The 25230-nt window shown below is 52.8% G+C and overlaps 1 protein-coding gene across 1 annotated transcript in view; it reads right to left on the minus strand.

Annotated features, from left to right (window-relative positions):
• The window catches only part of NPDC1 (neural proliferation, differentiation and control 1), a 132772-nt gene that overhangs the window by 49658 nt on the left and 57884 nt on the right, over nt 1–25230 (minus strand). The window contains exon 2 of the mRNA XM_075324428.1: nt 16638–16772. Coding sequence (XP_075180543.1) covers nt 16638–16772 — 135 coding nt within the window. The remainder of the gene's footprint in view (nt 1–16637; nt 16773–25230) is intronic.

The raw sequence follows: 25230 nt of genomic DNA on the forward strand, positions 1-25230 counted from the left end.
CCACTTTGTCAAAATTAGTATTTGCTGATCAAGTTGAGCCCACCAAAGCGGCTGTGAGCGAGAAAGAGGCAAGGACGGCTGCTGTCCGAGGGGCTCTCCGCCTTCCAGACATAAAGGCATTTACTGCATTTTTTTTGTTTTTACTTGCACGTTTCTTATTTGCACCTGGGTTTCATTAAAAACGTTGCACTTTTTAGTCTGTATCCATCTATATAGGATTTCTGTGCCTTCAGCTGTGACGTGGTCATAAATCAGCTCACAAGAAGAAGAAACCAAGTGTTACAGACTGAACTCGCTGACAGATTCTTAGTTAACTCTCCAGCCATTAATAGCCAGCGCAATCCAAAGGATGTAGAAATGAAACCCCAAATTACAAAACATGGAGGGGGGGGGGTAGCCTCAAATACATGAATTTAAGCTAAGTTAAAGGACATCTGTCAGCAGGGTCCCCCCCCCCCAACAATATATAGATACATGTGCATATAGATTGAAAAGTGAAATCCTACTAACATATACCCAAAAATTAAAAAAAAAAAAAAAAAAAAAAAAAGTCAGGCCAATAGCTGAGAAAACTGCATGATTATTGGACTGATAACTACCCCAGCTATGCTGCAAATGAAATTAGGTATCCCCATATCTATATTTCCCTGCTGAATAAAACAGCACATGTATGATAACTAGTGATGAGCGGGCACTACCATGCTTAGTACTCGTAACTAGTGATGAGTGGGCACTACCATGCTTAGTACTCGTAACTAGTGATGAGTGGGCACTACCATGCTCGGGTGCTCTGTACTGGTAACTAGTGATGAGCGGGCACTACCATGCTCGGGTGCTTAGTACTGGTAACTAGTGATGAGCGGGCAGTACCATGCTCGGGTGCTTAGTACTGGTAACTAGTGATGAGCGGGCACTACCATGCTCGGGTGCTCGGTACTGGTAACTAGTGATGAGCAGGCACTACCATGCTCGGGTGCTCAGTACTGGTAACTAGTGATGAGCGGGCACTACCATGCTCGGGTGCTCTGTACTCGTAACTAGTGATGAGCGGGCACTACCATGCTCAGGTGCTCAGTACTGGTAACTAGTGATGAGCGGGCACTACCATACTCGGGTGCTCAGTACTGGTAACTAGTGATGAGCGGGCACTACCATGCTCGGGTGCTCTGTACTGGTAAGTAGTGATGAGCGGGCACTACCATGCTCGGGTGCTCAGTACTGGTAACTAGTGATGAGCGGGCACTACCATGCTCGGGTGCTCAGTACTGGTAACTAGTGATGAGCGGGCACTACCATGCTCGGGTGTTCTGTACTGGTAACTAGTGATGAGCGGGCACTACCATGCTCGGGTGCTCTGTACTGGTAACTAGTGATGAGCGGGCACTACCATGCTCGGGTGCTCGGTACTGGTAACTAGTGATGAACGGGCACTACCATGCTCGGGTGTTCTGTACTGGTAACTAGTGATGAACGGGCACTACCATGCTCGGGTGTTCTGTACTGGTAACTAGTGATGAACGGGCACTACCATGCTTAGGTGCTCAGTACTAGTAACTAGTGATGAGCGGGCACTACCATGCTCTGGTTCTCAGTATTCGTAACTAGTGATGAGCGGGCACTACCATGCTCGGGTGCTCAGTACTGGTAACTAGTGATGAGCGGGCACTACCATGCTCGGGTGCCGAGTACTGGTAATGAGCAGCTGGATACTCAAACTGGTGCAACTCATGTACCTAGTATAATGGAAGTCAATGAGAAACGCGAACATTTTTCCAGAAGATCTTCCGTGAAAACGCTTGAGTTCCCCCATTGACTTCTATTATACTCAGTATACAAGTCGCGCCCGTCCGGCTGCTGATTACCAGTATCGAGCACCCGAGCATGGTAGTGCCCGCTCATCACTAATAAATATTTGTTACAGATTAGGTGCAAAAAAAAACACCAAAACTGTTTTTTATTTGTTTTTTTTAGAAGGAGTAAAGGGATCTTATTTCTTTTCCTGTTAAAATGAACTGAATGTTAAATGCATTTTACTTTGTTTCCTTTAATTAAAAAAAAACAAAACAAAAAAACAACAACAAAAACAAACTTGTTGTTCGGCAAAAAAAAAAAAAAAAAAGAAGATCAGATAAATGCTCGCATTTCCCTGTAACACAGAAAGATGAGCCTAAAAATCCTGCTCTGGCTGGATCTGAAGATCAAACCCTGCAAAGGTGAATAGGAAGGAAAAGAGGGGAAAGCGGCTAATCCCTTTACAGGAGATTACATTGTGAGCAACACTCTGGGGAGAGCCTTACAAATGCAAATGTGACTGTGGGGGCTGCAGTGTGGGGGCTGTCATGATGAGCTCCTGCCTGATGAACAACCTGTACACCCCTGTTGCTGTACACCCTGCTCCTCACCCCCGCTGCCATACACCCCGCTCCTCACCCCTGCTGCCATACACCCCACTCCTCAGCCCCTCATCCCCGCTGCCGTACACCCCGCTCCTCACCCCCGCTGCCGTACACCCCGCTCCTCACCCCCGCTGCCATACACCCCGCTCCTCACCCCCGCTGCCATACACCCCGCTCCTCACCCCCGCTGCCATACACCCCGCTCCTCACCCCCCGCTGCCATACACCCCGCTCCTCACCCCCGCTGCCATACACCCCGCTCCTCAGCCCCTCACCCCCGCTGCCGTACACCCCGCTCCTCACCCCCGCTGCCGTACACCCCGCTCCTCACCCCCGCTGCCGTACACCCCGCTCCTCACCCCTGCTGCCGTACACCCCGCTCCTCAGCCCCTCAGCCCCGCTGCCGTGCACCCCGCTCCTCACCCCTGCTGCCGTACACCCCGCTCCTCACCCCCCGCTGCCGTACACCCCGCTCCTCACCCCCGCTGCCGTACACCCCGCTCCTCACCCCCGCTGCCTTACACCCCACTCCTCAGCCCCTCATCCCTGCTGCCGTACACCCCGCTCCTCACCCCCGCTGCCATACACCCCGCTCCTCAGCCCCCGCTGCCGTACACCCCGCTCCTCAGCCCCCGCTGCCGTACACCCCGCTCCTCAGCCCCCGCTGCCGTACACCCCGCTCCTCAGCCCCCGCTGCCGTACACCCCGCTCCTCAGCCCCGCTGCCGTACACCCCGCTCCTCAGCCCCGCTGCCGTACACCCCGCTCCTCTCCCCCGCTGTCGTACACCCCGCTCCTCTCCCCCGCTGTCGTACACCCCGCTCCTCTCCCCCGCTGTCGTACACCCCGCTCCTCTCCCCCGCTGTCGTACACCCCGCTCCTCTCCCCCGCTGTCGTACACCCCGCTCCTCTCCCCCCGCTGTCGTACACCCCGCTCCTCTCCCCCGCTGTCGTACACCCCGCTCCTCTCCCCCGCTGTCGTACACCCCGCTCCTCTCCCCCGCTGTCGTACACCCCGCTCCTCTCCCCCGCTGTCGTACACCCCGCTCCTCTCCCCCGCTGTCGTACACCCCGCTCCTCTCCCCCGCTGTCGTACACCCCGCTCCTCTCCCCCGCTGTCGTACACCCCGCTCCTCTCCCCCGCTGTCGTACACCCCGCTCCTCTCCCCCGCTGTCGTACACCCCGCTCCTCTCCCCCGCTGTCGTACACCCCGCTCCTCTCCCCCGCTGTCGTACACCCCGCTCCTCTCCCCCGCTGTCGTATACCCCGCTCCTCTCCCCCGCTGTCGTATACCCCGCTCCTCAGCCCTGCTGCCGTACGCCCTGCTCCTCAGCCCTGAGCACTTCTAAGATTTCTGCTTGCTGTAAGTGAATAAACCTTCACTTTCAGAGCCGACTTGTCCCCTTCACAGTGTAGCCGTTTACCCTCTTTTAACCAAAAAAAACACATCAGCACCAGTGATGGGCGAACGGTAAATATTCGTGTTCGGATAAATCGTCACCACAAGAAAAATGCCCGGGTCCCCCATTCACTTGCATTAGGTTCCTCATTAGTGATGAATACCGGAATAGAACTTTGAGGTTTGTTACAAATAATCCGAACACTAATCAGCCCCATCAATCTGAAAACAGAGGTCCCATCGGCCAAGAGCGCAGGCCGCTCAACAAAAAAAAAAAGTTTAAACATTGACTTTTAATAATTCTATCTGGTTTTAGGAAATAAGGCCGGGATGCACAGTGTTGCAGCACACCCTAATGGTCAACATTAAAACTACAAGGGTCAAGGGATCAGTCAATGCCAAAGGTAACACAAATTTCAGCCACGGGGTTTTAGCACACCCTAGTGGTCACCAGCAAAATTACAAGGGTCCAGTCAATGCTAAAGGAAACAGATTTCAGCCACAGTGTTGCAGCACACCCTAGTGTTCAATAGCAAAATTACAAGGGTCAAGGGATCAGTCATTGCAAAAGGAAAGACGATGAAAATCTTAATTACTCACCGGTAATGGGATTTTCAATAGCCCATGACAGCACCACATGAGAGATAGGTTCCGCCCACATCAGGACAGGAAACCCACTGATAAAAAGGCGGTACCTCTCCTCCACATCAGTAGGTTTTCAGAGCCAGAGAGGACCAACAAAACACAACAAACAGATTAATCATACCACCACCCAAGGAAAAACACCCATAACTAACACTCCCCGAAGGGTGCCCACAACCAGTGAAAAGGGGGGGAACTAAGGGTGCTGTCATGGGCTATTGAAAATCCCATTACCGGTGAGTAATTAAGATTTTTCCCTGCCGCCCATGACAGCACCACATGAGAGATTTATATAGACCATCCACCTTAGGGAGGGACCACCGCCTGCAAGACCCGTCTCCCAAAGGAAAGGTCAGTTGTGGAGGACAAGTCCAGCCTATAGTGCCGAAAGAAAGTCCCAGGAGACGACCAAGTAGCCGCCCGACAGATCTGGTCAATAGAGGCATCCGCCCTCTCTGCCCAAGACGTAGACACTGCTCTAGTGGAGTGCGCCCTTATGCCCGGAGGAGGAGTGGCGTCTTTAGCCGAGTACGCCAAACCGATGGCATCCCTGACCCATCTGGCCAAGGTAGCCTTAGAAGCCCCATGCCCCCTGGACTGCCCCTGAAAAGTGACAAACAGGACCTGAGACTTCCTCCATTCCCTAGTCCTATCTAGGTACGTGACTAAGGCCCTCCGGACATCCAACGTGTGTAACCTAGCCTCCTTCTCGTTCCGAGGGGGGGTCACAGAGGGAAGGGAGCACGATCTCTTGGGACCGATGAAAAGGTGTAGAAACCTTGGGCAAGTAGAAGGGATCAGTCCGCAACACTACCCTATCATCCAGAATCTGGGTATAAGGGTGAACCACAGACAAGGCTTGGAGATCCCCCACCCGCCTGGCCGAGGTGAGTGCGACGAGGAGAAAAACCTTAAGGGACAGCAGTTTGAGAGAGACTTCCCCTAAGGGCTCAAACGGTGGCCCTGTGAGGGCATCCAACACTAAATTAAGGTCCCATGGGGGAACCCTGGGAGCCTGAACAGGCACAGACCTGGACTTAGATTTAATGAACCGGCAAATCCATTCATTCTGTTCTGATAATGGAACGCAATTCAGATGAGAACCCCGGCCCCTCTTTGAGTAGGGTCTGTTGGATACAGCCTGCACACAGGGCCTTGGTGTAATCCGAAGACAGGGAGGATTGGCATATGGCACATTCCTTGTGACGCTGCTTGGAGGCACATTTTTTCGGTACCTAACAAGAGAGGGGACACGGAAACGGGGACTTAGAAACATGGAAGACCACGAAGTCCACTCACCCCCACGACTCCTGGCAATACCGGATCAGGAGGCGGTTTCTTATCTCCCTTGGACCTCTTGGGACCCACCGACCGAACGCTGCCCGGACTGGATACAGCCTTCCGGGAACGATCCGCAGAGCCGCGTTCCGAGCCACGCTGTGGCGACTCCTTGCGCTGCTCCTTGCTGCGGGGTGAATCTCCTGCCATAATGGTAACAATGGAGGAGAAAAAACTCACCAGTCCCAAGCGCCGGTCATATTTGAAACAGAGATCCCTCGTTACAAGGGCGCCGCCATCTTGGATCCTAGTGCGCATGCGCACACCAGTCACTTCCTGGTCGCATTGCGCACGTCACCATGGAATCGCGTCACTTCCGGCCGGAGCGTCCAGCTTCACTCCAGCGTGCTGCCCAGCAGGGACAAGCCTTCCAGCGGCCGCCGTGAGTGCGCACATCCCTGGAGCGACGCCGGGCCGAGCTCCCGCTCCAGGCCCGCGCCTCACCGCCGCAGAGGTCTGAGACCGAGGGGGGGTGCAGCCAGGCCCGAGCACCGGCTTCAGGTAAGTACCAGGCTTCCACACCGGGTCGGACCTGGGACAGCAATGGGTTGTCCATACCAGGACAGGAAACCAAACTGATGTGGAGGAGAGGTACCGCCTTTTTATCAGTGGGTTTCCTGTCCTGATGTGGGCGGAACCTATCTCTCATGTGGTGCTGTCATGGGTGGCAGGGAAAAGAACGCTAGTGACGCTGGAAAATAGCGAAGCAACTACAGCAGAATCTATGGGGACCGGCCACAGTACAGCGACATGTCCTATACAGACACTTACAGATCACTAGTATCCGGTAACAGATCCCGAGGAATCCAGTGTCGCCTGTCTGTGAATTCAGAAAGGTTCACCAGTATTTTAGGTGAAAAAAATGTCTGCCTACCGGGGGGTAGAACATAATGTATTAAAATGTATTTCTTCATTCAAGACAACTAGAAATATAGAACTCCCCCACCCCCTGCCGTGCAGCCCCTTCACCCGAGCGCAGCCCCCCTCACCCCAAGCGCAGCCCCCCCTCACCCCAAGCGCAGCCCCCCTCACCCCAAGCGCAGCCCCCCTCACCCCAAGCGCAGCCCCCCTCACCCCAAGCGCAGCCCCCCTCACCCCAAGCGCAGCCACCCTCACCCCAAGCGCAGCCACCCTCACCCCAAGCGCAGCCCCCTCAACCAAGCGCAGCTCGCTCACCTCTCATGAACAGCTCTGCTTCCATCCCACCCAGCAAGGCCGCACTACTCCCCCATATTTAATCACTTACCTTTAAAAAAAAAATAAAAAAATCTGTCACCAGGTTTTTGCCCTTTAAGCTGTGACCAGCATAACGCAGGGGCAGGGATCCTGATTCCAGCGATGTGTCACTTACTGGGCTGCTTAGTGTAGTTTTGATAAAATCGCTGTTTAATCATCAGCAGATTATCATTACAGGACTACCTGTCTGCTGCAGGTAGTCCGGCATATTAATGAGCTCTGTATAACTGCTAGATCTGCAGCAGAGGGAAAAAAAAGCAGACAGCTCAGCAAGTGACACATCGCTGGAATCAGGGTCTCTGTCTCCATATTATGCTGCTCTCAGATGGGGGAGCAAAAACCTGCTGACAGATTCCCTTTAAGTGCAATCTGGCTCCTTAAAGAATAAATTCATATCTCCAAATGAGACTCACTCCACCAGGCATAACCCTGCTCCTAAAAGTATAACTCCTTCATACAGCAACTAAGCATAACTCCAAGTACAGCCCTCCTCCGCCAGGTACAGCAGAGCTCATCCATAAAGACGCAGACTACTCCGAGTATAAAACCTCCCCCAGAATACAGCCTCCTCCTCCAAAGAATAAACTTGCTCCCATGAGTACAGCCCACCCCCCATGGCTTGAGCTCACTACTCCGTGTATAGCTCCCGAACTCCGATGCTGGAGAGTAGAGGTGAGGGTTAACGCCGCGCTGTCGCCAAAGGATGATAAAAAAATTGTTGGTTTAATGATAGGTCTACGCGTTTCGAGGTATAGGACCTCTTCTTCAGGACCACAAAAAGCTTTTTGTGGTCCTGAAGAAGAGGTCCTATACCTCGAAACGCGTAGACATATGGAATAAAATAATTATCATTAAACCAACATTTTTTTTTTTATCATCCTTTGGCGACAGTGCGGCGTTAACCCCTTCTACTCTCCAGCATTGAAGATATCTCCACATAGGGCTGCAGCAGCCGCCATTATCTGGGTGGTTTTTGTGGTGGTTGTGACCTTCACAACCACACTAGGCGAGTGTACAGTAGCATACTTTTATGTTAATATCTGGTAAGACACTTTTGCGCTCTCTTTTTCTTAGTTTTACAGAAAAGCAACTCCAAGCACAGCCTGTCCCAAAGCATAAACTTGCTACGTAGAATACAACCCAGCCCCTTCACAAGTATACACCCGCTACTTTATGTACAGAACGCACCTCCCTAAGCATAAACCCGCAACAAAATATAAGTCTGCTTGCGCAGAGTACAACCCGCTATTCCCCCAGCATAAATCTGGTAATCAATAGCATAAATCTGCTAATCAGTTTACAGTCCGCCCCTCCCAAAGCAAAAACCCGCTACTCTGAACACAGCCAGCCCCCTAAAACGTAAATTTGCTATGCAGAGTACAACCTGCCCCCCAGGTTAAATCCACTACTCTGCATACAGCTCCCGAAAAGCATACAGTAAATCCACTAATCCAAGTACGGCCAGCTCCCCAAAGCATAAACCTGATACTCTGAGTACAGTCCATCCCTCCCGAAACATAAACCCGCTAATCAGAGTATAGTGCGCCCCTAATCCACGTCCACACCAGAGCAAGTGCAAAAACAAGACCTCATACCGGTGGAAAAATCCAAAACTTATGACTCTAAGGCTGCATTCACACATCAGTTTTTTGGCATCAGGCACAATCCGGCGCCAGATCCGTTTTTTCCCCCTCATTGAATTGTATTAGCGCCGGAGTGTGCCTGATGCCCTTGCGTTGCATCTGTCGTGCGCTGGATGCGTCGAAATGTATGCGTCCAGCTGCCAGAAAGGACACCGCATGCAACGTTTTTTGGCAGCGGCAAAAAAAGCAGACCATGCCGGATCCGGCGCCGTCATGTACGATGACAGCCTATGGGCGCCGCATCCGTCATAATGCGGCATACAAGGCATTATAGCGACGGATTCAGTTTTTTCTACTGAGCATGCTCAGTAGCACACCGGATCCATCCAAAAACTGAAGGAACTGATGGAAAAAAACTGATGCAACTGATCCGTTTTTTTCACCTAATCCGTTTTATCCGTTTTTTTCCGGATTGTGCCTGATGCCATAAAAGTGATGTGTGAAAGCAGCCTAAGGCTACGTTCACACAGTTTTTTTCCCCCCATCAGGCACAATCCGGAAAAAAAAACGGATAAAACGGATCCGGCGCCCATTGATTTGTATTAGCGCCGAATTGTGCCTGATGGCATTGCGTTGCATCCGGCTTTTGACGAATCTAGCATAATTACTCAATGCGGCGGCCAGATGGAACGTCTCATTGAACGTTTTTTGTCTCTGAAAAAAAAAACGTATCACGATCCGGCGTGATTTACAATGGAAGCCTATGTATCCGGCGCAATGTGGGAAAAAATGGATGAGGCCACCAGATCAGTTTTTTTAAACTGAGCATGCTCTAATTTATTGAAAAAAACGGATCCAGCAAAAAAAACAACAAAAAAAACCGAAACGAATGCACCGGATCCGTTTTTTTGACGGATCAGGTATACCGGATCCATAAAAAATAAATAAAAAAAAAAAAATGATCAGGCGCATCCGTTTTTGCATATTCTGCGCCGAATCCGTTACATGAGGCACACGCCAGATTGTGCCTGATGCCAAAAAACTGATGTGTGAGATGTGTAAACGTAGCCTTAGAAAGCTGCAATGAAAAAGAAAAATGCAAAAGCAATAAAATGAAAAAATAGCTGTGAAGGGGTTAACTATATAATGATATGCTTGCAGAAAACGTATACAATCCCTGGTGAATATTAGTAGAGATTATATATATACACACACACACAGATGCAAAAGTGAAATGGAGACAAAGCAAAAAATAAAATTACAATTACTACAAAAAAAAAAAAAGTAGAAAAAAACCCCTCCAAAATTAAATTAAATAATCAGATGGTGGCTGGATGGGCTGCGGTGTCCACTCACCTCCATGGTGCCGGTGCCCTGGCTCTCTGTGGTGCAGGTGGTAGCCGGTGGCCAGTGACCACAGGGCACACAGCCACTTTGTAATCAGCAGGTGAGTGACGGTCATGCTGCCGGTGGGAGTAGCGGAGGTGACAGCAGGCAGCTGGATAAGGCACAGGCAGCGACGCAGCCCCGGCGAGCGCACGCACTGAGCTCAGACTGTGTGGGAGAAGCAGGGAACTCTCCTCTCTTCCCACGCACACTGCAACGCGCCAGCAGCCAATCACAGCGCGCAGCCCGGGAAACATCTCCGTGGGCAACCATTAATACATATCAATAGACCGAAAGGTTCCAACGCTGTGTCTGTGTACAACGGATCACGTGCTGCGCCAAAACCAACACTGCAACACGCAGGCAGCAGCAGAAGCCACAACACTTCATCGTTTGCTTTACAAGGATGCAAATAATGGTGATGATCAGGGACCAGTCTACGGCGCAGGCAGCGCAGACCCTGGAGGACCACTACATCTGATACTTAGGCTGTGTGCGCACTAGTGCGTTTTTACCGCGGATTTACCCGCGGATTTGCCGTGGAAATTTCTTGAGAAATGTCTGCAATCTTTGTGTAGACATTTCCCAGCAAATTCTATGAGAAAAAAAAAATAGCTGTGCGCACACTGCGGATTTTTCTTAAGAAATTTCCTTGAGAAGAATTTCTCGAGAAAATTTCTTGAGAAAATGAGCATGTCAATTCTTTTCCGCAGATACCCTGTGGATTTCGGCAGTACAGCCTGCAAAATCCGCAGGTAACCACCCGCGGGAAAATCGCGGCAAATTCGCGGCTATTCCGCGGCAAATCCGCATGCGGATTTGGTGCGGATTTTTTCCGGAGGTCCGGAAATCTTTCACTCCCAAAAGTTTCTCAAGAAATTTTCTTGAGAAACTTCACATTTCTAGTGCGCGCAAAGCCTAAAGGTATTATTGATAACGTGCCTGTGTAAGGTAACGATTGTGTCTGGTGCAGGGGATTCCAGCAGTTATCACCCAAAATGCCAGAAGCAACCAATCAGATCCCGGCTTTCATCATGTGGTTACCTTGGACAGTCGGCCATCTAAATACCCATTGCACAAATCCCCCCATTACTGTAGTCTATATAGCCCCTCTGGAACTCAGGCTTGCACTAATAGGAGGGGGGCAGAAGGAGGCAATTTTCCAGCCACTTTTGGGAACCAGTAAATGGAAGCAATAACAGCCACCGGTTACTGCCTGTCCGGCGACTATTACCCCACCACAGCCCCACGTCTATTCTATAGTCTGTCTGCACAAAACGCCATAAGGGTATGTGCGCACGTGTGCGTATTACATGCAGTTATGCTGCGTTCTGCACCACAGCGTAACTGCATGCGTCCTGCGTCCCCTGCACAGTCTATGGAGATTGTGCAGGAGCCGTGCGCACGTGGCATGTTAGCCGAATCGCTGCGTTCTAAGAAGTGACATGTCACTTCTTTCGTGCGTTCTGCATGCTGTCTATAGGGAGAGGCAGCATGCAGAGCGCACAAATCTGCCGGCACCATGCGCTTCAGAACGCAGCTTTTCAGCTGCGCTCTGAAGCGCACATTTTCGGTGCGGTGCAGAGCGCACACGTGCGCACATAGCCTAATACAGCAGAATTGGCCCCTAATGTTCAGTCAGTAAAGAGGGATCCCCCCCGGAGCAGAGTCGGGAGCGGATCCCCCCGGAGCAGAGTCGGCAGCGGATCCCCCCCGGAGCAGAGTCGGCAGCGGATCCCCCCCGGAGCAGAGTCGGCAGCGGATCCCCCCGGAGCAGAGTCGGCAGCGGATCCCCCCGGAGCAGAGTCTGGAGCAGATCCCCCCCAGAGCAGAGTCTGGAGCAGATCCCCCCCAGAGCAGAGTCTGGAGCAGATCCCCCCCAGAGCAGAGTCTGGAGCAGATCCCCCCCAGAGCAGAGTCTGGAGCAGATCCCCCCCAGAGCAGAGTCTGGAGCAGATCCCCCCCAGAGCAGAGTCTGGAGCAGATCCCCCCCAGAGCAGAGTCTGGAGCAGATCCCCCCCAGAGCAGAGTCTGGAGCAGATCCCCCCCAGAGCAGAGTCTGGAGCGGATCCCCCCCGGAGCAGAGTCGGCAGCGGATCCCCCCCGGAGCAGAGTCGGCAGCGGATCCCCCCCGGAGCAGAGTCGGCAGCGGATCCCCCCGGAGCAGAGTCGGCAGCGGATCCCCCCGGAGCAGAGTCTGGAGCAGATCCCCCCCAGAGCAGAGTCTGGAGCAGATCCCCCCCAGAGCAGAGTCTGGAGCAGATCCCCCCCAGAGCAGAGTCTGGAGCAGATCCCCCCCAGAGCAGAGTCTGGAGCAGATCCCCCCCAGAGCAGAGTCTGGAGCAGATCCCCCCCAGAGCAGAGTCTGGAGCAGATCCCCCCCAGAGCAGAGTCTGGAGCAGATCCCCCCCAGAGCAGAGTCTGGAGCAGATCCCCCCCAGAGCAGAGTCTGGAGCAGATCCCCCCCAGAGCAGAGTCTGGAGCAGATCCCCCCCAGAGCAGAGTCTGGAGCAGATCCCCCCCAGAGCAGAGTCTGGAGCAGATCCCCCCCAGAGCAGAGTCTGGAGCAGATCCCCCCCAGAGCAGAGTCTGGAGCAGATCCCCCCAGGGCAGAGTCTGGAGCAGATCCCCCCAGAGCAGAGTCTGGAGCAGATCCCCCCCAGAGCAGAGTCTGGAGCAGATCCCCCCAGAGTAGAGTCTGGAGCAGATCCCCCCAGAGCAGAGTCTGGAGGCGATGGCTGACACCCAGGAGCGCCTTCTTCATCGTCACGTTCCTGGAATCGTCTACTTCTCTATCTACAGAAGAGTGTAGGCCCGAGGATTAGTCACTGCACATACGGTGGATGGTGATGCCCACGGGGGGCCCCGTGAAACCCCACTGATGGCTGATTCTGGGCACAGCTCTACTGCCTAATAACAGAGCAAGGTGGCATCTGTCCAAATGAACAGCATCAGCCGACACGTCACTATTATCAGAGAGGGACCCTGGATGGAAGGTGCCGGGAAGAAAGACGCTGTTCCGGTAAGGGCCGGCCTCAGCCTGAATATTTACATTGCCACGAACGTCACAGGCCACGCAAACACTCGATCTTACGAGGCTTCAGTGATATTGCTGTCCTGCCACTAGGGGGCGCAGTAGTGTAGCCCCACCTATGTGTATTACAGCCCGAGTAACAGGTGCACTGAACGCAGCACGATATCAACCCTCAGCCAGCGCTGCAGCTTTGGATGTGACTGGAGTAAAGCAGAGTGAGTGTTACACCACACAACATATGCAGCCTCATAAAGGGAGAAACGAGTGGAAAATTATCAACAATGAGATCCCACCAGTGGGTGGGGGGGGGGTGAGGTGTTCTTCCACGAGATCAGTCTGTACCATTGGATGAGAACAATTAGGGCCGGCGCGTCCCCTCGGGCCCCGGAGAGACCACGCACAATAAAGCGGCTTTCCATGAATGTTTAATGCCGCAGCCGGTGACACTACAATGTCATTATCCGTAATCTATCACGCGGCGTCTTCCACATCAAGGAAAGTGACAGCCGCGGGGCCGTCCAATCCATCACAGCCGGTTTATGTCATTTACAGCTTGCCATCTGTGGAGTCCTAGGTTGCGCCGCACGCACTGGGCATGCTGGGACATCTAGTTCTCCATTCATGGTAATTGTTGCATTTGCTGGTAAATTTTCCACCAGCCTGAATAATAATATACAGCACGTCCCAGCCGGCCGCACTGAGGGGAACCTGCCACAAGGTGGCACTGATGAACTGGAACGATTGACATCAATAACTCCTTTCCAGCCTAAATCAGCTGATAACAGGGAGCAATAGCCTGATTGCAGTGGAGATAAGACCGGCTGTGGATCTAGTGTTCCTTCTAATGGTAAAGACAGGTTAATCTGGGATTCAGGCCGCAGCTATTTTCGTACATGTGAGCGTTACCGAGCCAGAAAGGGCCCCGCAGCCTCAGAGACAGAAAGCATTGGGTTACATGGAGTCTCGGCCACGAAAGCCGTCTGGCCTTGTATGAGGGAGTCCCTCAAATGTGTCATCCAAGGACGATAAGAGCCTGTGCTCAAGGCTATGCGCTGCAATGGAAAGTGTCATCACTATATAACCAAGGACTGGGGCCCCGCAGGAGGAGGACTGGGGAGACAGGGCCCTGCAGGAGGAGGACTGGGGAGACAGGGCCCTGCAGGAGGAGGACTGGGGAGAGGCTACAGGGCCCCGCAGGAGGAGGACTGGGGAGACAGGGCCCCCCGCAGGAGGAGGACTGGGGAGACAGGGCCCTGCAGGAGGAGGACTGGGGAGACAGGGCCCTGCAGGAGGAGGACTGGGGAGACAGGGCCCTGCAGGAGGAGGACTAGGGAGACAGGGCCCTGCAGGAGGAGGACTGGGGAGACAGGGCCCTGCAGGAGGAGGACTGGGGAGACAGGGCCCCGCAGGAAGAGGACTGGGGAGACAGGGCCCTGCAGGAGGAGGACTGGGGAGACAGGGCCCTGCAGGAGGAGGACTGGGGAGACAGGGCCCTGCAGGAGGAGGACTGGGGAGACAGGGCCCTGCAGGAGGAGGACTGGGGAGACAGGGCCCTGCAGGAGGAGGACTGGGGAGACAGGGCCCTGCAGGAGGAGGACTGGGGAGACAGGGCCCTGCAGGAGGAGGACTAGGGAGACAGGGCCCTGCAGGAGGAGGATTGGGGAGAGGCTACAGGGCCCCCCGCAGGAGGAGGACTGGGGAGACAGGGCCCCCCGCAGGAGGAGGACTGGGGAGACAGGGCCCTGCAGGAGGAGGACTGGGGAGACAGGGCCCTGCAGGAGGAGGACTGGGGAGACAGGGCCCTGCAGGAGGACGACTGGGGAGACAGGGCCCTGCAGGAGGACGACTGGGGAGACAGGGCCCTGCAGGAGGACGACTGGGGAGACAGGGCCCTGCAGGAGGACGACTGGGGAGAGGCTACAGGGCCCCCCGCAGGAGGAGGACTGGGGAGAGGCTACAGGGCCCCCCGCAGGAGGAGGACTAGGGAGAGGCTACAGGGCCCCCCTGCAGGAGGACGATTGGGGAGAGGCTACAGGGCCCCCCTGCAGGAGGACGATTGGGGAGAGGCTACAGGGCCCCCTGCAGGAGGACGATTGGGGAGAGGCTACAGGGCCCCACCGCACACATAACATCTCCATAGAAGACATGAAATATCCAGCATGATGGCCCCTAGTGCATCAGTGCGCAGCGCCCCCCGGGGGGAGACTAGTTCAGCAGACACGTGAAAATAATGAACCGTAGATTATATATCTGCTCGGCCACCCACAAAGTGACTCACCCTCGGCGAGATGCAGACACGTGAACCGTCCGCACGGGGAGACAACAGGGATTACAGGGCGTCTGCTCAGCCTGATAATCCCCAATTCTAGGTCAACAGGAATGAATATTACCAATAACACAATAACAATGCCTATTAATGAGCGGACAGGTGGGGAAGGTTATCATATTCATGAAGGAGAAACTAAAAACACTGCGTACAGATGGAGCAGACCTGAGCGCAGACAGCGAACAGAGCAACAGACCGGAGGGTTTCTAGAGGAACTGTCCGGTAGCCCCTGGAATGATGGGGGGGGGGGATTCATTTATACAAATTAGTAAATCAGGTCATTTTTTTACAACATTTCTTTTTTTAATATTTATTATTTCGTCAGTTAATCCCCCCTCCTGCCGCTGTTCGCCGTCCCCCAGTGTTCATTTACATAGAGGAGGCCGCCGCCCTCATCTTCCGCAGTGCTCCGGGAGTCTCGCGCATGCGCAGTGGCACTATCGCGGGACTGAGCGCTGTTTTCAAAACGCGAGCGCCTGTGATGTTATTGCGCAGGCGCAAGATTATGGGCGGCGCTGTGAACCTCATCACCAGCGTGATCCAAGTAGCCGTCCATAATCTCGTGCCCGCGCTTTTACCTCTGCCCTCTACCGTTATGCGCTTGCGCTGGCCATTGCTTATTTTTATCATCCCTGCTTATCTTTTTTTGAAAACAGCGATCAGTCCCGCGATAGTGCAACTGCGCATGCGCGAGACTCCCACAGCACTGGGGAAGATGAGGGCGGCGGCCTCATCTGTATAAATGAACACTGGGGGACAGCGAACAGCAGCAGGAGGGGGAATAACCGATGCAATACAGCCCGCCCACCGGGGCCAGCAAACCTCATTACCATAGCAAAAGGTAACATTTTATAAAGTTATGTAGGTCTGAAAGGGTGGACAGTAGCAAGATGAACCTTTATAGAACGCAGCCCCGGAGCTGCCGAAGGGGATTCTTATAGTTTAATAGCGAAAATTCTGGAGACAGGTTCCCTTTAAGTGTTTTTTTATTGGTTTTTTGGAATATGGACATGGAGCGATGAGGAAATCTCTTTATTGATCTCTTTAAATGCTACCGACAATGAGTGATCGCAGCATTTAAATGGTTAAACAGCAGGAACAGAAGCCAGCTCTGGTTGCTGCTGTTACAGGCAGGTGTCGGCTCCGGAGCCCGCTCCATACATGCAGACCTGACATAACATATCATTAGGTCCTCCACCAGGAAAGGGTTAAAGTCATAGCATCTGCTCCACCTGTACATGACGGCACAGATATTAGACAGCCTGCATAATTCTTGGCGCCATTTCCAGTCACTTACCTTGCTTTGCCTCCTCGCACTGGCCTTCGCCGTTTTCTTTGTAGCCGTGAATACAGGGGCCGCAGTCTGCGGAGCCTCGGGGGCAAACCTCCCTTTTGTGTAGAGGACAGTTTAAACTGTTATGGCATAGAGAAGCTGAAATACACAAACGGAAGGGACGGTGAGGCTAAAGCGGACACGGGCAGACATTCTGAACGTTAAGCCACATATTTCTCATCTTAAGAAGTGAAGTGATGTCAGACATATAAAGCAAGGGACTCTCCCTTTAAACTTGAATCTACAAGGAATGGACACCAGGGGGTTAATCCAGGTCTCCACAAAGGAGTGAACCCTGGAAAAGGCAGGTGTAGTGAGGCTTATAGACCAGGTTTCACTAATCTGTGCTGTTTTGGACACTCGAGCACAGATCAGGTCCTGACGCCATGTTTTCCACCCACGCCTGCGGCAACATTCTGCTCTATGCAGACACAGCCGCTCAATAAAATTAGCCCCTGATCCGCAGAGAACATCTGTCTTGTGTCTCAGTGATGGCTATCAGCACCGGGGTTATACTTCAGCGCGGGCGACGCAGCAGAGTTATCGACAGCGCTCAGATCCCAGACAGCGCAGCGGCCGTTAACCCTTAGCTGACCACATATTTCCATTATCAGCCTAATCATTGACTGAGCTGCACACCCAGGGGCGCAGGATGAAGAGGCACCGGGGGGGCGCAGGATGAAGAGGCACCGGGGGGGGGGGCGCAGGATGAAGAGGCACCGGGGGGGGCGCAGGATGAAGAGGCACCGGGGGGGGCGCAGGATGAAGAGGCACCGGGGGGGGGGGGCGCAGGATGAAGAGGCACCGGGGGGGGGCGCAGGATGAAGAGGCACCGGGGGGGGGCGCAGGATGAAGAGGCACCGGGGGGGGGGCAGGATGAAGAGGCACCGGGGGGGGCGCAGGATGAAGAGGCACCGGGGGGGGCGCAGGATGAAGAGGCACCGGGGGGGGCGCAGGATGAAGAGGCACCGGGGGGGCGCAGGATGAAGAGGCACCGGGGGGGCGCAGGATGAAGAGGCACCGGGGGGCGCAGGATGAAGAGGCACAGGGGGGCGCAGGATGACGACGGACCGGGGGCGCAGGATGACGACGGACCGGGGGCGCAGGATGACGACGGACCGGGGGCGCAGGATGACGACGGACCGGGGGCGCAGGATGACGACGGACCGGGGGCGCAGGATGACGACGGACCGGGGGCGCAGGATGACGACGGACCGGGGGCGCAGGATGACGACGGACCGGGGGCGCAGGATGACGACGGACCGGGGGCGCAGGATGACGACAGACCGGGGGCGCTGGATGACGACAGACCGGGGGCGCTGGATGACGACAGACCGGGGGCGCTGCATGAAGACGGACCGGGGGCGCTGGATGAAGACGGACCGGGGGCGCCGGACGGAGACGGACCGGGGGGGGAGGGGTGTCGCAGGATGACGACAAGCTAAAACCAGTGGGCCAAGGATGACAACACATTCGCTCCAGGGGCGCAGGATGACAGAATGCTGAGCCCAGTGGGTCAGGGATGACGATGCAATGACACAGGGGGGCGCAGGATAATGACGTGCTGACACCAGTGAGCCAGGGATGACAACTCGCCAACACCGGGGGCGCAGGATGATAACGCACTGATGCCTGAGAGGAAGACGTGCCGATACTTGTGGGTTATTTGCAGCTCTTCCTTCACCATCATTACCACCAGCTCCGATCACTGCCCCAGCCCATGATCAGTGCACATTTTTCCTGAAATACTCGCTACCCATTCCATTGTGGCACATCTGCTCAGCATACTATAAACATCTTCTAGCACAGCAGTATTCCTTACACCGTAATGTCACACTACTGCCACTAGAGGGCGGATGAGGAGCGTCTGATATAGACAAGCCTCTTGTTTATGAGATGGGCGATGAATCGAAATCAGAGAGAACGGAGGAGAATAACGTCCTTTGTAGGAATCCACTGCGACTACCAGGAACCAGAGCAGAGGTGGAAATAGCAGAAAAGGTTCTTTCATGTGTAATTATTTACTAACCTACATATGAGAGGGCTGGCTCAGTCATCAGATCATTTATCCGGGGTATTACCACCTGAAAACACTGGAAGGGGGGGGGGGATAGAACCCCCACACGGTAGAGGATTGTCTACTGATTGCACATTATGCAGCAATGTGCACAGAGCGCAGGGGCCGGTTCGGCTAGTTTCACACTTGCGTTGGGCGAAATGCGATGGGTTCGTTGCTGCGTCTTTTTGACGCATCTGTTATTTTTGTGGTGTCAATGGATACAACGCATCCGTTATTTCACAGTAATCCGTTAGCGGATTCCTGTGAAATAACAGACCGTTGCATCCGTTTGGCGTCCGTTAGGTGTCCATCTAACGGAATGCGTCGGCTGTTTTGTTTTTTTTTTTATTTTTTTTATTATTCTGGGCATGCTCAGTAGAAATTAGCAGAATCCAGCAGCGGATTCCATTGTAAAGCACTTTGCAACGGAATCCGCTACCATAGGGAGCCATTATAAATTTTAACGGAAGCAACGGAATCCGCTGGTCGGCGTCATTTTGCCGCAAGCTATTAACGTTACATGTTGCGTTGCTTCCGCTCGAAGGAAGCGACGCAGCGTCGGCCAACGGAAGCATGCGGGTACTTTCGGCACAATCCGTCATCCATACAAGTCTATGGGAAACAGCGGAATCCGTTAACGGGTTCCGCTGTTTTCCAAAAGGGCGGATTGCAACTGAAGTAAAACAACGTAAGTGTGAAAATACCCTTAGTCACCGCCGGCTCCTCCGTCCTGCGCTGCTAACACTCAGGTAACATTAGCACAGGACCACCGAGACCACCCACATACCAATAATGTAGGTGGCCAGGCTGGACGGGTCAGCGGCACAAAGTCTCTCCGTCCTGACTGCAACAATGTGTGCAGGAAAGTATCAGCTCATCCTACACTGGATACAATGGTAACTATTTACAGAAGGTTTCCATTCACTGACAGCAAGCAGAAATGGGAAAACTGCAGAACTCGTCGTTATCTAAGGATTAGGCTTCCGGTGCAAAACCCACAGACCCTTTCGGTAAGTTCAGTGACCAAGAGAAGACCCCGGGGGCAGGCGGGGGGCATTATACAGGTACCACAAATGCAACTGTGCTTTTATGGTCCATACTAAAACAATGTATCGTAGATGAGACGACATCAGAGGTGGAAATGCAGCGACACGTGCCGCAATAATGGGATTAGTGGGTTGTATTTGTGCGCACGTCTCATGGAGACCATTAACCATGAGGGGCAGGCGCTCCCCGCTGCAGAACAACAAGCCTCACCAGACATTTAATTAGTCCATTAGCAAGAGCTGTCCAGGTCCTGAACTGCCTATATCCCACAGTTATCACAGTCATCTGTATGCCTGTCATATTCCCAAAGACACAGGACATCACATCACGCTCCACATTGTCACGGCACGTGCAGACCCAGTCATACATGGGCCTCATAGTCAAACATGGACCGCACAGTTATACATGGGCCTCATAGTCAGACATGGCACTGCTGCTGCTGCTTTAGGACCGCTGCTCTGGCTTACTGCGGGATTTATAGGGATTGTGGGGGCCGACGAGACGCTCCGAATACAGACAGGAAGGTCCGGTAAGCCTGGATTTCATATCCACAGAGATAAGACAGGGTGGTAGGCCCCATGATATGTCCTTATGGGGAGTGGGGAAAACATGGAGGGAAACAGAAGAAAAGAGATACAGAAAGGAAGATCAAGAGAGAAGAACGGTGAAAGAGAGGGAGAATAATAGAGGCATGAAGGGAAAAATAAAAAAGGATGAAAGAAAGAAAAAGACAGGAAAAAAGGGCCAGAGCAACTCGACAGGAAAAAAGGGCCAGAGCAACTCGACAGGAAAAAAGGGCCAGAGCAACTCGACAGGAAAAAAGGGCCAGAGCAACTCGACAGGAAAAAAGGGCCAGAGCAACTCGACAGGAAAAAAGGGCCAGAGCAACTCGACAGGAAAAAAGGGCCAGAGCAACTCGACAGGAAAAAAGGGCCAGAGCAACTCGACAGGAAAAAAGGGCCAGAGCAACTCGACAGGAAAAAAGGGCCAGAGCAACTCGACAGGAAAAAAGGGCCAGAGCAACTCGACAGGAAAAAAGGGCCAGAGCAACTCGACAGGAAAAAAGGGCCAGAGCAACTCGACAGGAAAAAAGGGCCAGAGCAACTCGACAGGAAAAAAGGGCCAGAGCAACTCGACAGGAAAAAAGGGCCAGAGCAACTCGACAGGAAAAAAGGGCCAGAGCAACTCGACAGGAAAAAAGGGCCAGAGCAACTCGACAGGAAAAAAGGGCCAGAGCAACTCGACAGGAAAAAAGGGCCAGAGCAACTCGACAGGAAAAAAGGGCCAGAGCAACTCGACAGGAAAAAAGGGCCAGAGCAACTCGACAGGAAAAAAGGGCCAGAGCAACTCGACAGGAAAAAAGGGCCAGAGCAACTCGACAGGAAAAAAGGGCCAGAGCAACTCGACAGGAAAAAAGGGGCAGAGCAACTCGACAGGAAAAAAGGGGCAGAGCAACTCGACAGGAAAAAAGGGCCAGAGCAACTCGACAGGAAAAAAGGGCCAGAGCAACTCGACAGGAAAAAAGGGCCAGAGCAACTCGACAGGAAAAAGGGCCAGAGCAACTCGACAGGAAAAGGGCTAGACAAAGAAAGAAAATTAAAAACAAAAACATAAAAAGACAGGACACATAGAAGAAAAAGAAATACAAAGGAAAAAAAAGAAAAAAAAAAAAAGAAGAAGGACAGAAGGAAGAAAGATGGAGGAAGGGAAAAAAAGTGTACTACTACATGGGATAAGATTCTCTACAGGAGGGCAGTTCAGATGAAGATGTTGAGAAAGATGGTGGAAACTATGAGGGAAGAAAATATAGAGAAGGGCGGAAGCCAAGACCACATGGAGGTAGAGGAGAGGGGACAGAAAAAAGGTGGGAATGGAGGGAAAAATGGGGCAAGACAGCAGGAGGAATGAATGACAGTCTATGGCTGGGGCCACACGGGCACTACTGCGATCCACTTGCATGAGACTCGGCTCGTGCTGGCAGTACAGCAGAGCCGAGTGTCATGCCTGTGTCCTTGCAACTGAGGTCCGTTCGTGCGAGCAGACCTCAGCTGCGGGGGGCGGGCCGGCACTCAGGAGAGGAGGGAGGGATTTCTCTCCCTCTCTACTGTGTAGCCGGCTATTGCCATTCTCGCACTGCACTAGCAGTACACCGGTGTACCGCGAGTGCAGTGCGATTTTTCTCTCGCCCCATTCACTTGAATGGGTGCGAGAGAAAGAGACTCAGCTTACAATCGCAGCATGCTGCGATTGTTTTCTCAGTCCGATTAGGGCGGAGAAAATAATCACTCATGTGCGCTGACACACAGGCTAGAATTGGTCCGAGGGGAATGCGATGTTTTATCGCACTCCACTCGCACCGATTTTCTCGCCGTGTGGCTTAGCCCTAGAGGAAAAATGGGGTGGACCAAGGGAAGAGAGATAGAGGGGGACAAACAGCAGGTGGAGACTGAAATACAGACAGGAGGAAGGAGGGGTCATGTAGTGATCACTGCAGGCAGAGGTGTCTCACATGGTCAGGGACCGCCATGTACCTATACTATGGTCTAAAGAGCCGCTACATCTACATGAATCAGAGTATAAACCATATGTAAAGCCCAAATCACCAGCTACAGCCGAACCACAGCAGCAACAGCAAGGTGATCATAAAGCCATAAAAGAAAGTATATGAACTGTCACAGAGGATGCAAGAGTCCTAGTGAGGAGCTTATAATCTCTGGGATTTCCTCGCTGCTCGGCCCCCGGAGGCCTCCGACTGTCAGACGCTTCTTTCAGAAATACAATTGTGTAATAAAAAGGGCAATAAAAGCTCCACGACCATTATAACCAGCATATAAACATCTACCACAATGACCATAAAAATGAGCAACCCTGTCCTTAAAATCTCTGCATTTACATTGCAGGCGAGTGTAATCTACTGTTCTCTGTTTAGGCTGCTTTAACACATCCGGTTTGTGCCTGATGCAATGAATCCGTCTCAGATTGTGTAAAAACTGATGCGACGGATCCAGCAAAAAATGGGATCCGTTTTTTTTTTTTTCCCTTTTCATGCCAAAGGGAGAGAGAGAGATCCCATCATCACCACACACACCGGTACTACCGCCCCCATCATCACCACACACCCCCCCCCCGGCACTACCGCCCCCATCATCACCGCACACCCCCATCATCACCGCACACACACAAAGACACTACTGCCCCCATCATCACCGCGCACACACACACACAGGCACTACCGCCCCCATCATCACTGCACACACCGGCACTACCACCCCCCATCATCACTGCACACACCGGCACTACCGCCCCCATCATCACCTCACACACTGGCACTACCGCCCCCATTATCACCTCACACCCCGGCACTACCGCCCCCATCATCACCTCACACACCGGCACTACCACTCCCCATCATCACTGCACACACACACCGGGACTACTGCCCCCACCATCACCGAACACAAGGTCACTACCGCCCCCATCATCACCGCACCCCATCATCACCGCACACACCGGCACTACCGCCCCCTGCTGACAGCATGATTCACTTCAGTTGCTCCGTGGAGCTGAAAGAGAGCAGTCATGGTCTGTGGCTGCTCCTGTCAGCTTCATGTATCAGAGCAGAAAGCGTCGTGGGACATCTGTGGATTACGTCGGACCTGGAAGGGTATTTGGGGATTTTAATAAAGTGGTGAAAGAGGGTGTTTTGTTTTTTTTTGTCGAGAGAGAGAGAGAGAACGAGAGAGAGAGAGAACGAGAGAGAGAGAGAGAACGAGAGAGAGAGAGAGAGAACGAGAGAGAGAGAGAGAGAACGAGAGAGAGAGAGAGAGAACGAGAGAGAGAGAGAGAGAACGAGAGAGAGAGAGAGAACGAGAGAGAGAGAGAACGAGAGAGAGAGAGAGAACGAGAGAGAGAGAGAGAGAACGAGAGAGAGAGAGAAAACGAGAGAGAGAGAGAAAACGAGAGAGAGAGAGAAAACGAGAGAGAGAGAGAGAAAACGAGAGAAAACAAGAGAGAGAGAGAAAACGAGAGAGAGAGAGAGAGAAAACGAGAGAGAGAGAGAGAGAAAACGAGAGAGAGAGAGAGAGAAAACGAGAGAGAGAGAGAGAGAAAACGAGAGAGAGAGAGAGAAAACGAGAGAGAGAAAACGAGAGAGAGAGAGAGAAAACGAGAGAGAGAGAGAGAAAACGAGAGAGAGAGAAAACGAGAGAGAGAGAGAGAAAACGAGAGAGAGAGAGAGAAAACGAGAGAGAGAGAGAGAAAACGAGAGAGAGAGAGAGAAAACGAGAGAGAGAGAGAGAAAACGAGAGAGAGAGAGAGAAAACGAGAGAGAGAGAGAGAAAACGAGAGAGAGAGAGAGAAAACGAGAGAGAGAGAGAGAAAACGAGAGAGAGAGAAAACGAGAGAGAGAGAAAACGAGAGAGAGAGAAAACGAGAGAGAGAGAAAACGAGAGAGAGAGAGAAAACGAGAGAGAGAGAGAGAGAAAACGAGAGAGAGAGAGAGAGAAAACGAGAGAGAGAGAGAGAGAAAACGAGAGAGAGAGAGAGAGAAAACGAGAGAGAGAGAGAGAAAACGAGAGAGAGAGAGAGAAAACGAGAGAGAGAGAGAGAGAGAGAGAGAGAGAGAGAGAGAAAGAAAACGAGAGAGAGAGAAAACGAGAGAGAGAGAAAACGAGAGAGAGAGAAAACGAGAGAGAGAGAGAGAGAGAAAACGAGAGAGAGAGAGAAAACGAGAGAGAGAGAGAGAGAAAACGAGAGAGAGAGAAAACGAGAGAGAGAAAACGAGAGAGAGAGAGAGAGAGAAAACGAGAGAGAGAGAAAACGAGAGAGAGAAAACGAGAGAGAGAGAAAACGAGAGAGAGAGAGAAAACGAGAGAGAGAGAAAACGAGAGAGAGAGAAAACGAGAGAGAGAGAAAACGAGAGAGAGAGAGAGAAAACGAGAGAGAGAGAGACTCAAATGGGAAATACCTGGACACTCAGAGACTGTTTCCGACAGCTCGGGTTATAAAAATTCACTGCTCAACGATCCCACAAGCAGAGGAGGTGATCAGTAACCCATATTTCACCGAGCCCACACACCTCATACTACACACTGGCACAAACAATATCCACCAAGAGACAGTCACAAAGGACCTATCAAAACTCGCACTAGCAGCCCAGCAAAAATTCCCCAGAACCAAAATAATCCTGTCTGCCCTGCTTCCAAGGAAAGATGTACACCAACAAATAACCCAGCAAATCAACTCAGAGCTGGCCACCAGTATCACCTCAGCACCAAACATACAGCTGGCAATCCCCCCCGAAATATCGCTCCATCACCTCTATGACGACAAACACCTCAATAAACAAGGAGTCAGCCATCTAGCAAGAGAGCTAAAGGACATGGTTCTAATCAGACCTCCAAGACCACAAGCAAGACACCCACCAAACAGATGGCAGCCCACAGAGATCCC

Source organism: Anomaloglossus baeobatrachus, chromosome 9 (assembly GCF_048569485.1).
Source record: "Anomaloglossus baeobatrachus isolate aAnoBae1 chromosome 9, aAnoBae1.hap1, whole genome shotgun sequence".
NCBI lineage: Eukaryota > Metazoa > Chordata > Amphibia > Anura > Aromobatidae > Anomaloglossus > Anomaloglossus baeobatrachus.